This window comes from Pararge aegeria, chromosome 26, assembly GCF_905163445.1.
Source record: "Pararge aegeria chromosome 26, ilParAegt1.1, whole genome shotgun sequence".
In the NCBI taxonomy this organism is placed as follows: domain Eukaryota; kingdom Metazoa; phylum Arthropoda; class Insecta; order Lepidoptera; family Nymphalidae; genus Pararge; species Pararge aegeria.
The window spans coordinates 7,194,059-7,210,622 of record NC_053205.1 but is presented as its reverse complement, the minus strand read 5'-3'; the positions used below and the strand labels follow the sequence as shown (position 1 = coordinate 7,210,622).

The 16,564-nt window shown below is 38.4% G+C and overlaps 1 protein-coding gene across 1 annotated transcript in view; it reads left to right on the top strand.

Moving 5' to 3' along the window:
• LOC120635097 (putative U5 small nuclear ribonucleoprotein 200 kDa helicase) overlaps nucleotides 1-16,564 on the top strand; it is a 64,682-nt gene that overhangs the window by 28,533 nt on the left and 19,585 nt on the right. Inside the window, exons 19-30 of the mRNA XM_039906014.1 lie at nucleotides 259-436; nucleotides 1,308-1,469; nucleotides 3,649-3,784; nucleotides 4,079-4,310; nucleotides 5,958-6,135; nucleotides 7,010-7,116; nucleotides 9,456-9,680; nucleotides 10,984-11,165; nucleotides 12,058-12,238; nucleotides 12,962-13,171; nucleotides 15,407-15,507; nucleotides 15,916-16,046. Coding sequence (XP_039761948.1) covers nucleotides 259-436; nucleotides 1,308-1,469; nucleotides 3,649-3,784; nucleotides 4,079-4,310; nucleotides 5,958-6,135; nucleotides 7,010-7,116; nucleotides 9,456-9,680; nucleotides 10,984-11,165; nucleotides 12,058-12,238; nucleotides 12,962-13,171; nucleotides 15,407-15,507; nucleotides 15,916-16,046 — 2,023 coding nt within the window. The remainder of the gene's footprint in view (nucleotides 1-258; nucleotides 437-1,307; nucleotides 1,470-3,648; nucleotides 3,785-4,078; nucleotides 4,311-5,957; nucleotides 6,136-7,009; nucleotides 7,117-9,455; nucleotides 9,681-10,983; nucleotides 11,166-12,057; nucleotides 12,239-12,961; nucleotides 13,172-15,406; nucleotides 15,508-15,915; nucleotides 16,047-16,564) is intronic.

Here is a 16,564-nt window from a genome sequence, read left to right as displayed (position 1 = left end):
ATCGTGCTAGTTCTTGTTATTAATTCGTTCGTGCTAGTTGGTGAAGTCGATCGTCCTTGTTTGTGGATACTTAACTTGTGCGATGCAGGATTTGGTGGCGCCATCTAGTTAAGCAATGTGTACCTTCACAAACCAATATTATTATCAATATTTTATTGGAGGTTTATTAAATAAAAAAGTACCCTACTTCTTTTTGTGGACCATTTTAGATTTTTCTATTAATTTGTTTTAAATGGCGATTACGATTTTTTTTTCCAGGTGCTGGTATCGACGGCAACTTTAGCATGGGGTGTGAACCTGCCCGCTCACACAGTCATCGTGAAGGGTACGCAGGTTTACAGCCCCGAAAAGGGAAGGTGGAGCGAATTGGGCGCGTTGGACGTGCTACAGATGCTGGGTAGAGCTGGTCGACCGCAGTACGACACTAAGGGAGAAGGTGAGCGATAATAAATCATGAAAAAGAAAAATAATATATGAAGCAATTTTCTACCGGAACAAATCGGTAAATTTTCCATTCGAAAATTATGTATTAAAATCTACTTATATACATTATGTATGTTATATATTTATATATTACGTATGTTTATTGAAATTTTCTATGTTAAGTCAAATTCAAATATTTCTTTATTCAAATAGGCACATAGATGGCACTTTTGATGCGTTATTATATACAAAATGTGTACATAGCAGTGAGTAGTGATGGCGATAACTACAATCGTAAACTTAAAACTAAAGCTACGAGGGTTCCAATCGCGCCCTGGTCTAAGAAGAAGCCCACAACAAACTTAGCCGGGTGTTTCTTTTTGTTATCACCATCTCACATTGTCATTAGAAAATATTTAAGAAGCAACCTGGTTAGAGCAATTGTTTACACCCAAGCTTTTTTATCGTTTACGTAATCCTTTATACTATAATAGGACTTTTCTATAAGCTTTCGCTTAATACAAACTTTGAACTTCACTTTTATTGTAAAATTGTATAAAATTTCCTTTAAATGAATTGCTTATTTTGTGTAGTCTAGTGTACTGCACTGCAAGTTTATTTTTGCTTCTAACGTTCAAATATGTATTTGTATCTATATTCTATATTGGTTATTATTTATATCTATCAAAACTCTTTTCACTATCCCGTTCTCTTGCTCTAAGTCCTGTCTACAAAGGTTGCCTGTAAGAGATCGCTTTGTATGTACATTGTGTACTGTATACTCCTTACTGTTTCTTTTCCTGTATGCTATACGTGCAATAAAGTGTTCCTTCTTCTTCTTCTTCTTGAATGGAGATAACGGAATCTTGTCCTCTCTTCTCCAGGTATCCTCATCACCAACCACTCCGAGCTGCAGTACTACCTGTCGCTGCTGAACCAACAGCTGCCCATCGAGTCCCAACTGGTGAGCAAGTTGCCCGACATGCTCAACGCGGAGATAGTGTTGGGCTCCGTGCAGAGCATTCGTGACGCGGTCACTTGGCTTGGTAACTATATATTTTTTTCAATTCTTAACATTGACTCGACAACGCCCTGGATTAAACTTGACGTTCCTTGCTGGCGTCGCTTGCGAGGTTCCAAGTTCGATTCCTAGCTTGGGAATAAGAGGAGAAACCATTATTTTAAATCCCTCCTCGTGAAATGAAATGTACAACACTGACATACATCTTTGAACTTCACTGTCAGTTTTGATTGGTTTTAAAGGAGAGCACGGGTCTCCTCCCACAATGTGAAGGGGTTAAGGCCGTAGTCCACCACGCTGGCCCAGTGCGGCTCGGTGGACTCCACAAACATTTGAGAACATTATGTAGGCATGCGGTTTTCTTCACGATGTTTACCTTCACCGTTGCAGCAAGTGATATTTTAATTACTCAAAACGCACATTACTTATTAAAGTTAGAGGGGATTCGAACTCGGCACCCCAAAAGTTCGAGCTCCTTTTAACCAATGCGCTATCACCGCTTCAAGTAAATAATATATAATAATAAATATCTATTCTAGTATAAATACATTAATACCGGTATTTTTATAGTTATTATGTAAATATAGTATGGTTCATGAAAGTTTTTTTTGTAACATACTTTATGCACCATCCACTTTCCACCTATTCATCGGCTTCGCACGCTCAGGTTGCATTTAAAAGATCACTTTTAGTGATAAGGCCGCCTTTGCACCCTGGCACTAAAGCCTTTGATTCGGTGGAAACTTGGGCTGTGTTTAGGTCACTGCAGAGATGCCGAATTGACTACCGGTATATCCAAGTGTTGCAGTGTTTGTACAAAAACGCCACTATGTCAGTTCGTATACAGGATCAGACTACGAGACCAATCCAATTGCAGCGAGGCGTGCGACAGGGAGATGTTATCTCCCCGAAACTATTTACCGCTGCGTTGGAGGACGTCTTTAAGCTTCTGGAATGGAACGGACTTGGCATCAACATTAACGGCGAGTACATCACTCAACTTCGGTTTGCCGACGATGTAGTCATAATGGCAGAGACTCTGGGAGACCTAAATACGATGCTCGATGGCCTCAGCAGAGCTTCTCAACAGGTTGGCCTACGAATGAACATGAGCAAGACGAAAATTATGTCTAATGCTCATGTTCCGCTTCAACCAGTAATCGTTGAGAACACTGCACTCGAAATTGTTGACGAATACGTATACCTAGGACACACGATCCAGTTAGGTAGGTCCAATTTCGAGAAGGAGGTGAACCGCCGAATCCAACTCGGATGGGCAGCGTTCGGGAAACTCCGTGCCATCTTTTCGTCAGAAATCCCTCAGTGCCTGAAGACGAAAGTCTTCGAACAGTGCGTGTTGCCAGTGATGACCTATGGCTCTGAAACATGGTCGTTAACTATGGGCCTCATAAGAAGGCTTAGAGTCACTCAGCGGGCGATGGAGAGAGCTATGCTCGGAGTATCTCTACGCGATCGAATCAGAAATGTGGAGATTCGTAGAAAAACCAAAGTTACCGACATAGCTCAACGAGTCGCGAAGCTTAAGTGGCAATGGGCCGGGCACATAGTTCGGAGAAAGGATGGGCGTTGGGGTCCCAAGGTGCTGGAATGGCAGCCCCGTACTGGTAAGCGCAGCGTTGGTCGACCCCCAACGAGGTGGACAGACGACATTAAGCGCGTCGCAGGTAGCCGTTGGATCCAAGCGGCTCAGAATCGTGGAACTTGGAACTCCCTACAAAAGACCTATGTCCAGCAGTGGACGTCTATCGGTTGATGTGATGATGATGATGATGACTAAGTACTATTACAGTTTTCCTTGTGTCTTTCCTATTGTGTTGTTTATATTTAAACATCGCGTAAAAAGTTATTACTTATCTATTAAGTTGGGTATTATGTAAAACATATATTAGAAATATCTATTCTAGTATAAATACATTTATACCGTTATTTTCGTAGTTAGTATGTAAATATAGTATGTATGTTCATGTAAGTTTTTTTTTTTGTAACATACTTTATGCATCCTCCACTTTCCACCTTTTTATCGGCTTCGCACGCTCAGGTTGCCTTTAAAAGACCACTTTTAGTGATAAGGCCGTCTTTGCACCCTGGCACTAAGTACTATTACTGTTTTCCCATTGTGTTGTGTTGCAATAAACTTTTTATGTTCTATTCTATTCTTAAGATGGCAATTAACTCTTTTTCAGGTTACACCTACTTGTACATAAGAATGCTTCGCCAACCTGCGTTGTACGGCGTGTCTCCGGAGAAACTGAAAGACGATAATTTACTGGAGCTACATCGAGCCGATCTGATCCACACAGCCGCGAGCTTGTTGGACAAGTGAGTTGCTTTCTGTACACAAAAAACAAATAATTAATGACTACAAATTTTTATCCTTTCCCGGGGATTTTTTTTATTTATTTGTTTTTTTTTTTTTTTTTTATTCAGTTAGTGCGGTTAACACCAATTACACTATATAATTTATATATAATGTCTTCTGCCCATGCTAGCCGTGCAGAAATGTGTAATCTTTGACATATTCTATTTTATCGTCTTCCACACAAATTGGGGTTTCAGGACCATTTGTCATAACTTCGGTCTTGGTTCTCACAAAAATTTTTATTTCTTTCGCAGGGCTGGACTGATAAAATACGAACGCAAATCCGGCCACTTCCAAGCGACCGAGCTGGGTCGTATCGCCTCGCACTTCTACTGCACCTACGAAACTATGCAGAGCTACAACCAACTGTTGAAGCCGACTCTGGCGGAAATAGAGCTGTTCAGAGTTTTCTCCCTCTCGTCGGAGTTCAAACACATCGCTGTGAGGGACGAGGAGAAATTGGAATTGCACAAATTGATGGAGAGGGTAAGATGTTTATGCATGCAACTCTTACTTTTCTAAGTTATAAGTCGCACTAGGCTAGCGTGGTGGCCTTATTCTTTGTGGGAGGAGACCCGTGCCCTGTAGTGGGCTGACTGTAACATGCCTTTGCATTCTTTTAAATTATAATAAATATTATGCTTTTATTTAAATGTTCGGGTACATCTTTACGTATTTCGGAACGTTTCTCTTATGTCAGTGGTGACAGTGACATGACCAGCTGTGATGAGACGTGACTTTTTCAAACTCAAACTGTTAACCGCTGTACTTATTGAAATAATTCTCTTAACATTCCCATGCTGGCAACTACGGAAGGATAAGAAGTTGCCTTGCCTTTAGACTACCTGTTAGCAGACATACTTACATCTGCGGCTGGCACAGCACTGAAACCTCTGACTGCCTGGAACTTGATGCTGGCCTACCACAAAAGGAGAGTGCGGTACCGAAATACAGTCGAGCTTAGACTGGCGTAGACCTACGCCTTGTATTTCATACTATTACATAGTTTCAAATATACTTGAATCTTTACAATTTTGCCGTTATTCTTTATTTTACCTTTAAGATTGAAGAATAACGTGACACGACACGGGTTAACATGACACGGGTTTGATATCAGTGGCGTGCACTTCATACATGCACAAAAGCACTGCATACCCTAAAATTTTTGTATGACTCATAAATGCGAAGGATTTTTCCATTTTATGGCACCTACCTTCTTTAAGCATACTCGGGTAAAAACCCCTGTCCACGCCACTGGTTGATATGATGAAGTATAAAGATGAATTAAACCTATAAAAATCAGAAGAGGGAAAATGATTGGCGGCCGTTATGTAAATTTTTTTTGTTAGAGGGACCTCTGCAATTTATACTGAAGCCAAAACAGTATTTTTTTTCCTTTTTTGTCTGTCTGTCTTTCTGTCTGCCTGTTTCTTGGCGTTACATTTTTTAAGTAGTTCATACCTTTATTTGCGAAATTTCAAGGGGGGGGGTGTTAGCCAGGTAGAGTAGCTTAGACTATTAGAAGAAGTATAATTACTATTACTTATATCCCAGTGAAACAAGTGGTTTCCACGGGATTTGTAAAAACCCGTGAGGAACGCGGGTATCAGCTAGTTGATTAATAAAAGTAGGATAGACGATCAAGAAGCATTCAAGTCACTTTAAAAGGACTACATCCATCACTTAAGAATTCTTTATCGCACACACAAAAACAAAAGATAAAATACAATAGATAAAATTTTAAAAATAATAAAATCTAGTTTAAGTGTGCAAAGGCATTTTTTTCGCTATAGCGATCTCTCCCAGACAACCTTTGGCGAAAGTTGTTGTAATAAGGAACGGGTTGGTGTGGCAATAAAAAATTATATATATTTATATAAAAATATAACAAACTAAACTACATGTTACGACTGATACGATTGATATTGCTTGCAGCAATAAGGCCGCCTTTGCATGTCTACATTGTGTACTGTATACTCCTTACTGTTTCTTTTCATGTATAGTGTAATAAAGTGTTTCTTCTTCTTCTTCCACGATTTCAAATAAATTGAGGGCCATTATCAGCTATTATTTCTTGTGGTACACCTCTGCGCGAGTGGAAGCTGTCTTTAACCGATAATTTCTGTTCTGTAGGTACCCATACCAATAAAGGAGAGCATAGAAGAACCATCGGCGAAAATCAATGTCCTACTTCAAGCTTACATATCTCAATTGAAACTGGAAGGGTTCGCCCTTATGGCTGACATGGTTTATGTGACCCAGTCAGCTTGTAGGCTGTTGAGGGCTATCTTCGAGATCGTTCTACATAGAGGTAAGGGCTATACAATTTTTGAGAAGTTTTACTTTTCTTCAAACGTGATAAAATTTATAGTCATACTATTACTACGTATAGGCGGTCGATTGGCGCAGTGGGCCCTGCTTTTTGAGTCAAAGGCCGTGGGTTCAATTCCCACAACTGGAAAATGTTTGTGCGATAAACATGAATATTTTAAAATTACGCGTGAGATTTTTCATAAATAAAACTGTTATTTGCTAAAATAAATAAAATAATAACAAAAAAAAACACAATCGACATATTAAAACTGAATTGAGGTTGACGCGTTGACAGTTTAATTTAATAATTAATTAGTTTAATTTAATTGATACTTTTTGAATGCTTAATTTTTCAGCTATTATTTCTGGTCTGAGAAGGCTTCGCCCTTTTTTAAAAATTCAAAAAATTAATTTTTGTTTATTAATATTAATTAATTTTTATTTATTGTTCAAAATATATTTTTTTCTTCTTTTCAAACTTGTTATTTGCTTGTAAAGACCCCGGTTTGTGCCCACATATATCGCCGCATTTGTAATACAAAATAGTATGTGCGACTAGTGCGACGTTGTCGATTACCAACTTGGCAACTGTCAATCGACAACTTGTCGCACTTGTTGCACAATATGCTATTATTTAAATTATCACGATGTAACATGGACCATAATTTTGTATATTATATACAAAGTATACACGGTCTTTCAATCAGAAGGCAGGGTCGCTGCAAACTGCGTCAATTGACCGTCAAATTTAGCTTTCTATCGGTTAGAAAATGGTTTAAATCGGTCCAGAAGTTTGGTAGCACATTCGGTACAAACAAAGTTCGGTAGAGGTTTAGAAGTATGGACAATTATAGACAGAATTTGATCCACAGGTTGGGCGCAACTAGTTGACAAAACTTTGGCGCTCTGCAAGATGGTAGATCGCCGCATGTGGCAGTCGATGTCGCCCCTCAGACAGTTCAAGAAGATGCCGGAAGAGGTAGGATTTTTTTTAAAAAAAAGAAGCCTATTTATTTCTTATTGGATATATTTAGAGGCACTAATGAGGTGGATAAAAGACCGACCGGGCTTAGATAGATAAGGCCTTTACCTTTACCTTTTAAGGCCTTTAGGTAAAGGTAAGAAATGTAAAAAAGGCGACACATTTGGCTAATTTTTCACTTAACAAATAATTATTCATTGTAAAGTCAACATCTCCTGAGGATGCTCCGGAAACGTGCGTAGAGGGTACATTGCCGAGGATCTGTTTGGTGTGGAGTATAAGGATTGAAGAAGTTATAAATTACACCATACAGATCTCCTGCTTTTCGCGGACTATAGCGAATTAAGCTTAATATTCCTAATACCTATTTATTTCCGACCAAAAATGGTACATAGATACAGTCACCGACAAAGAAGTACCGCTAAGCGATTTAGTGTTCCGATATCGCGTAGAAGCTAAAAAACTACCTCATAGAGCAATGTTTTTATTCCGTAAGTTCCGTAAGTTTTTTTTAATTTTGAGTATCCCCAATAAAATCGGTTTCCCTATGTTTTACTTATGTTTTAAAATTCACAAAATTATTGATTTCAAAAAAGATGGATGCGCCAAAACTGGGTGTAACATTATGAATTGTGCTGAAATTGAAGGTTGACATTCAACATGTAAATGAACCGAAATTATGAATTGTGTACTGTGTCCGAAAATTATCTGTAATACGGATAACCTAATTGTTTTGAGTAAACCGCTGCCATAGTTTTAACTGAAACAAATCGGAAGCAGCCCTAACATCACATGCAAAATTAAAATCATGTGACTCCTGTCACTTTATTAGGTACGCGTCGCGTAGCGTAGGGACTATGCGCGTGTCGGTCTTTTATCTTCATAGGGTTGTCATAAGTAAACACGTTGTAAGGAAAAAAAAATATGCTTCTTTTTATTTAATCTTTTTACACGGAGATTCTTTATGAGATATTCTTATGTATCCTTCAATATTATTTCATAATTCTGTTACACGTTGTATATCTTATATCTTTAAACGAGAAATTCTTGTATATATATAATTGGAATCTCGGCTCCAACGATTTTCATGAAATTTAGTAATTAAGTATACAGGGTTTCGGGGGCGATAAATCGATCTAGCTATGATTCATTTTTAGTAAATGACATTTTATTTGTGTTTTCCGGTAATAACCGATTTGGTGCAGACGAAGTTGCACGGGTCAGCTAGTTATACATTAATGTAAGGGGACAGCTACTGCATCCTTTATTTGAATGGCTAATCTCATGACGTTAAGTGGAGTCATTGTCTCTTCTTGATACGTGACCAATGAATGTGAGAATGCGAGCCTATACAGGTAATTTTTTTTATAGTCATAATCGACGGACCGAGCCGAGGGCATGCAAGGAGCACGTCTTGCAACATGCCGCCCTGTGCCCATCAATTTGAGGAGTAGGTTTAAAGTCTCATGTGCCTGTAATTACACCGGCAACCACGTCCTTCAGTCCGGAACACAGAAATGCAACAATGCTGCCAAGCGGCAGAAATAAGCATGGCGATAGTACTTACCCGGACGAGCACTGTCACAAAAATTTACTATTTCTAATTAATGCTATACTAACTTAGCATTAGAAATGCAACAATGCTGCTTAGCAGCAGAAATAAACATGGTGATAGTACTTACCCGGACGAGCACTGTCACAAAAATTTACTATTTCTAATTAATGCTATACTAACTTAGCATTAGAAATGCAACAATGCTGCTTAGCGGCAGAATTAAGCATGGCGATAGTACTTCCCCGGACGAGCTCTGTCACAAAAATCTACTATTACTAAATGCTATACTAACTTAGCATTAGAAATGCAACAATGCTGCTTAGCGGCAGAATTAAGCATGGCGATAGTACTTCCTCGGACGAGCTCTGTCACAAAAATTTACTATTACTAAATGCTATACTAACTTAGCATTAGAAATGCAACAATGCTGCTTAGCGGCAGAAATAAGCATGGCGATGGTACTTCCCCGGACGACCTCTGTCACAAAAATTTACTATTACTAAATGCTATACTGACTTAGCATTAGAAATGCAACAATGCTGCTTAGCGGCAGAAATAAGCATGGCGATAGTACTTCCCCGGACGAGCTCTGTCACAAAAATTTACTATTACTAAATGCTATACTAACTTAGCATTAGAAATGCAACAATGCTGCTTAGCGGCAGAAATAAACATGGTGATAGTACTTCCCCGGACGCGCTCTGTCACAAAAAGCTTTACCACTACCAAACGCTATACTGACTTACCTGCATTAGTTAGACCATGTTCTCTTCACCCGCAGGTGGTAAAAAAGTTAGAGAAGAAGAACTTCCCGTGGGAGAAACTGTACGAACTGGGGCCGAACGAGATCGGCGAGCTGGTCCGAGCACCGAAATTGGGCAAAATGATCCACAAATACGTCCACCAGTTCCCCAAGTTGGAGTTGAGCACGCACATACAACCTGTCACCCGATCCACGCTACGCGTTGAGCTGACTATCACGCCGGACTTCCAATGGGATGATAAGGTAAAGGAGACACTATAAATAAATAATAACAAATAGATAAATATACTAAGACACACATCGCCATCTAGCCCCAAATTAAGCGTTTTTTGTGATGACTGATGAATATTTTTATAAATAACTAGCGGAGCCCAGCGCCATCTGTCGGGCTAATTTGTGAATATAAACCATCCAGGGTGCCACCCAAACGTATACCAAAAAATTCATTCAAATCGGTCCAGCCGTCTAGGAAGAGTTCAGTGACATACACACGCATAAAAGAAATATATACATAAGATATACATAAATACTTGTAATATACAGAAAAATACCCAGACACTGGAAACCATTCTTCATCACACAAACATTTTCCAGCTGTGGGAATCTAACCCACAGCCTTGGATTCAGAAAGCAGGGTCGCTGCCCACGTCGTCAGTCGGTCATCAAATATAAATTCAAATTCAAAAATATTTTATTCAAGTATCCCACCCACAGGCACTTATACATGTTATATGTTAAAATTCGTGTTAGGTTAGGAGGGTTCCATACGCGCCCTAGTCTAAGAGCCCACAGCAAACTTAGCTGGGTTTTTTTTTGTTATCACCATCTCACAGTCGAATTCATATTCAGCTATAGCTTTTAAGTAGTAAGCAACATACCGAAGACTTTTTATCATTCATGTTATGGAATCCTTTATATTGTAATAAGATATTTTATATAAGCTAACGTTTTATATAAACTTTGAACTTATTGAAAGAAAGAAAGAAATAAAGAATTGTTTTATTTGCCTACATAATTGCTTATAAAAATAAAAGTAACAAAAATACGAACAGCAAGCTTGTGGACAAATAGGGTTCCGCCTCAGCGCGAAGCCGGTTTTCAGGGGGACCCTGCGTGATCACAGACTTGTTTCCGACCGCTTCATCCATGCCAAAACCTTAAATCTATACATAATAAAAATATAAATAATAATCTCTTAATAAAGTGCGATAAGGCCGCCAAATTGTGTACGTTGTTTTAAATTATTTAAAAAAATCTGTATGTTTATGTGGTGTACAATAAAAGTGTGTTTATTCAATATGCACTTATTCATACAATTACCTTTGAATGAATTACTATTAATACTGTATTTGAATAGCGCGGGCTCTCTCACCCACTCCCTCGCTCTCTGTCTGTCTCTCTCTCTCTCTCTCTCTCCCTCTCTCCATCTCTCTCTATCTCCCTCTATTCCTCTCTCCATCTCTCTCTTTCTCTGTCTCATAAAAATACAATTCCAATAGGCAGACTTATGTATCATTGTGAGCTATACACTGTTTTCCTTCCTCAGATCCACGGCCAGTCGGAAGCGTTCTGGATCCTGGTGGAAGACGTGGACTCCGAAGTCATCCTTCATCACGAGTACTTCCTGCTCAAACAGAAGTACTGCCGCGACGAGCATCACGTGAAGCTGTTCGTGCCTGTTTTCGAGCCTCTACCCCCACAGTACTTCTTGAGGGTAGTCTCAGACAGGTGAGCCACACATAGGATCCTTCTAGAATATTCTAGAAAGTTATAATAAACAACGTGTAAATGAAAACCGAAATAATACTTCACAGGCTTATTTACTTTATACTGAAAGAAAACCGATCCCTTTACAGATAAATTGATAGATCTTTATTTGCATAATAAACACGTTTACATAGATGTCATTTAAATATCAATTACGAAGTCACAGTGTATTACCATTAGCTGACGTGCAAATATAATAATGTTTGCAATTAACACATAAAAATATGCAATTTTAGAATAATTAGAGTAAAAAAAAAAATTAGCAAAATTCGTGTAATTTGTGTTCAAAGACAAAATAAAACACATAAATAAATAAATAAATAAACAAATATACTACAACAGTACATACATCGCCATCTAGCCCCAAAGTAAGCGTAGCTTGTGTTACGGGTACTAACTAGGATAGCTGATGACTTTCTTTTTTATGAATATAATACACATAAATACTTATAATATACAGAGTCTTCCGTAAGCAGTGCTTTTAAGATTTGCACGCAAGCGAAATTCCTTTACTGGAAACCAGTAAAACTGGCACACATAGGAGCTAAATATTGTGTAAGCACGCACACGATTATATCATTACACAGCAGAACTTCCTAGTGTGCTCGCGCACACTAGTAACAACGTATTCATTCAATCGCTGTGTTTCTATGCAAATTAAATTAAAATTTAATTAAAAAGCAATCAATTAAATTCTATAAACGTTAAATGCTATAAATTCATTATTTCCAAACTGAGTATGTTAAATACTATAAATTCATTATTTACAAACTGAGTATGTTAATAAATACTATAAATTCATTATTTCCAAACTGAGTATGTTAAATGCTTATAAATTCACTGTTATTTCCAGGTGGATAGCTGCTGAGACACAGCTGCCGGTCTCGTTCCGTCACCTCATCTTGCCGGAGAAGAACCTTCCGCCGACGGAACTGCTAGATCTTCAGCCCCTGCCGATATCAGCGCTGCGGAACTCCAAATTCGAGGAGTTGTACGCGGACACCTTCCCCCAGTTCAACCCGGTGCAGACCCAGGTGACTTGAACTAGGCCATCTCTTATATACAGCATTTTTTACAAAAGATTAGTCCTCTGAAAAGATAATTATGGGCACTCAGCTGTTAACTTGCGATCAACGTTCTCGCACTAGGTCCTATCGTCGGAGCGGTAATTCCATAAAATAAAGCATAATAGTAACTTAAAAAATTAAAATTTAAAAACCCATTACTTACCTATATAATGGTATATAGGTACTAGCTGTTGTCCGCGACTTCGTCTGCGTTTGATTTTGTTTTTTGATGTGCCATTCAATATAGTCGTATTCCTAAAAAAATTAAAGTATTCAGTATCGCTGAAGCTTTAAATGAGGGGTTTGCTGCTGTCCGCTGAGGAGTTCGACCTCTATCTCCAACCACATTCATCAGATCTACACTAAGTTTGGGCAACATTAAACACATATTATAACCTCTATAGTACAAAAATAATTATTTAAATCGGTTATAATTTGTCGGAGTTATGGTGTAAAATCGTCAAACACTTTCATCCCCTCTCCCAAAGGAACCGAGCTTAATGTCGAGATAAAAAGTATTTTATATTACTTCTAACACTTCCAAGAATATGTGTACTAAGTTTCAAGAGGATCGGTTAAGCAGTTTTGGCGTGAAAGCGTAACAAACAAACTTACATTGACATTTATAATATTAGTAGGGATAATAAAGATTTTTGTGAAGCTACATTCCAACACGTGGTGTGCCGCCAGGTGTTCAACGCGGTGTACAACTCGGACGACAACGTGTTCGTGGGCGCGCCGTCGGGCTCCGGCAAGTCGGTGGTGGCGGAGCTTGCGCTACTACGGCTGCTGGCGAGCAACGCGGCCGGCCGCGCCGTCTACCTGTTGCCCAAGGACGCGCTCGCGGACATCGTGTTCGCGGACTGGTACCACAAGTTCGGCACCAAGTTCAACCTGAAGGTGAAATTTATAATTGACACTTATTTCAATTTAATTAATCATTTTACATTATAAACATATAAATGTAATATTTCACAAAGCACTCAGGGCTACTGAAGACAGCGCCGCGCCACTCACGCATAAGTAGAAAGTAGAAGGAAAGTTAAAAGGCAGTAAAAAAAAATAAAAGCAATGTAACATAACCATATCACGACCATCGTGAGCTGGCACTTATTCAGAGCAAAAGTCGCATAAAGAAGGTCTCTGACATCATGTCATTAAAAAAAAAAACCTGGAGGTAATTTATTCATTCATTCATTCATCCATCCAGCCATTTATTTATTCTGGCTACCTAATAACTGCCGTTCTTCAATAAAGGAAACACGGTACACGATTTCTTACTATACTTGTCTTTATTACATACTTGTACAACATCTGGTGTCGAACTGACAATACATAAATCGACATGGAGTACCCATGTCGATTTATGTATATTCTTGGAATAACAGAACGATAGCGCGGATCTCAGAGAGTGATCACGCCATCTGTCGACAGAGTAGGTAAACTGTGCGAACACATTTACAATTACTATTTTAAAACTAAACAAGAAATGCAAAAAAACATATTAATGTAATACTTTAGACCCACTTAGAGACTGCCAAAACTTGCGAACAAAAAAACTAGATTGTCAGTTAGGATGAGAGAAAAACGATTAACACGTTGGCTGCTGAAAACACAACGTTTGTGTTTGAAAACTACGTAACGCGTGTGCGGCTCGAACACGCTAGGCGTGTTAAAATAAATGTACCTACAAGGATGCGGCCGAACACGCTGGGCGTGTTTTTCCGGCGTTCTGCGAGTGCGGCAAACACAAACGCTATGTTGTTTAAATATACTGTTAGAGCGGCCTTTACGCAACAAGTGTGTTATACGTTACCGCAAGTACGTTTTATTAAATATTAGTTAAACGTTAACGCAATTACGTTTTATTATATATTAGACAGTATACCTACTTAAAATTCGTTGTTTTGTGAGTTATCTAATCATTATACATGAGTGTTTTTCTTAATAATTCCCATGCCATCGAGAGAATCTACCATCACACGTATAACTAACAAGTTCATATAAAAAACATGTTTTCGACCAAATATTTGCAACAATAGTATAATACCATCGATCACTAAATAATACCCACCTAGATAATTGCATTGTTTTAAAATATTTTATAGGGACGCGAAATAGATATTGATATCGATATAGGATCGTCGTCCTATATTTTAGCATACTCTACAATGTTTTTCTGCAATAAAGGTATCCGCAACATAAGTTTGACGTCTATTTGTATATTTTTTAATATTTGTACGCCTGAGTTCGCCTGTACTATTTTCATTGGTATCGGTATCGTCAATAATTTATTTTATAAATATCGGTTTGCATTCCATTATACCGACAGAATTACAAAACGATGCATCCGCATCCTTATTTTTTCTTATCGTCTTAAATAAACGTTATCGGTGCGGCCAGCGGTACCAATAAACTACTCAGGAATGAGTTACTATTGTTTCGAATTTAAAAGTAAATTTAACAATGGTTCTGTATATTTAATGGAAGGATTATTATATTTAAAATGCATATTATTTTAAAATTTGCTTCTTTGTCGGCAATCCGCATTCGTATGTAAGTAGGTATTTAATACTGTTTTTTTACTTATTTATTTATCATGATTCGTAAATGACATTCACAAGTTACACACAGGTTGACGTTGCCGCGATTTTGAATATAGTAAAATAGTGTACCTACCAGATGTAAAGCCACTATATTTAAAGCTCTTTAGAAAATGATTATTTTTGAAAAAAAGAAAATCTGTGTTGACTACATTAAAGTTTTATTCTATTTTATCCAACAAAAAAATACAAATTGCTATTCAAATGCGACAAGTGTTGGGTTTTCATGTTGTTCAATAAATAAATGAGAAAATACGAGTGATGTAATAACACACCTGTTGCGTAAAGGCCGCATAGCTGTCGCGATAAGTTTAAACACGCCAGGCGTGTGGGGCCGCATGCTCGTAGCGCCTGTTTCGAATACGCTTCACCAGTGCTGAAAACACGCCTAGCGTGTAATCCTGCCGCACTCGTGTACCGTATTTGTTAATGTTAGGCAGCAGTCAACGTGTTAAGAGAGACATGCTATAACATAAAAAAAAACACATAATATGTGCCATCACATCTGTAAATATTTGTATATGTCTTCCAGGTGGTTCAGTTAACAGGCGAGACTGCGACAGATCACAAACTGCTCAACAAAGGACAGATTATCATCACTACAGCTGAGAAGTGGGATGTGCTTTCCAGAAGGTTAGTTATAGATAACATAGTTCCCTTAGTATTATCCACTACAGGTGTCATTCCCAAACAACTTCACCAGTCACTCAGCTTACTCGATTTACCGGAACTCACCTACATATCTCTCCAGAAAGCTGTAATCCTGAACACTTGCAGGATAGTCCGTAAATTCTTACAGGGTAGTGAAGAGCCTACACATCGAACTGGTGAACTCACGAACAATCACAATTGATGTCCAACCACAACCTTCTACACAGACATGACATTTCCCACAAACACAATCCTACACACATACAAACCCACAACCTTAATAATTCACTTAATTAATTATTGAGTAATTAAATAATTTTTTTTTTTTGGTGTGCACTTGACTTAGGTCCGTGCACACGATAATAAAACTGAGATTTCTTTGTTTGACAGGTGGAAAGTCCGCAAGAGCGTGCAGAGTGTATCGCTTTTCATAGTGGACGCGCTACAACTGCTGGGTGGGGAAGAAGGTCCCGTCTTGGAGGTTGTTTGTTCGAGGATGCGGTACATTGCTTCTCAGATTGGTAAGATTCCACGCTACACACCTTTGGAACCCACTGCCAGAACATATTAGACACTGCCGATCGGTGCACTCTTTTAAACACAATGTAAAGGAGCATTATTTATCGTTGGCATAGTATATTTATCACTGTTTACTTATTATAAATATATATATATATACTAGCGGACCCCTGCGCCATCTGTCGGGCTGATTTGTGAATCTAAACCATCCAGGATGCCACCCAAACGCATACTAAAAAAATCATTCAAATCGGTCCAGCCGTTTAGGAGGAGTTCAGTGACATACACACGCACACAAGAAATATATATATAAAGATATATTATTTTTATATAGATTATAAAAACTAGCTGACCCGTGCAACTTCGATGCACCAAATCGGTTATTACCGGAAAACACAAATAAAAGTGAATCCTAGCTAGATCGATTTATCGCCCCCGAAACCCCCTGTATACATAACAAAAAAAAACCGGCTTTGTTGTGGGCTTCTTCTCAGACGCGTTTGAAACCCTTGTAGCATTA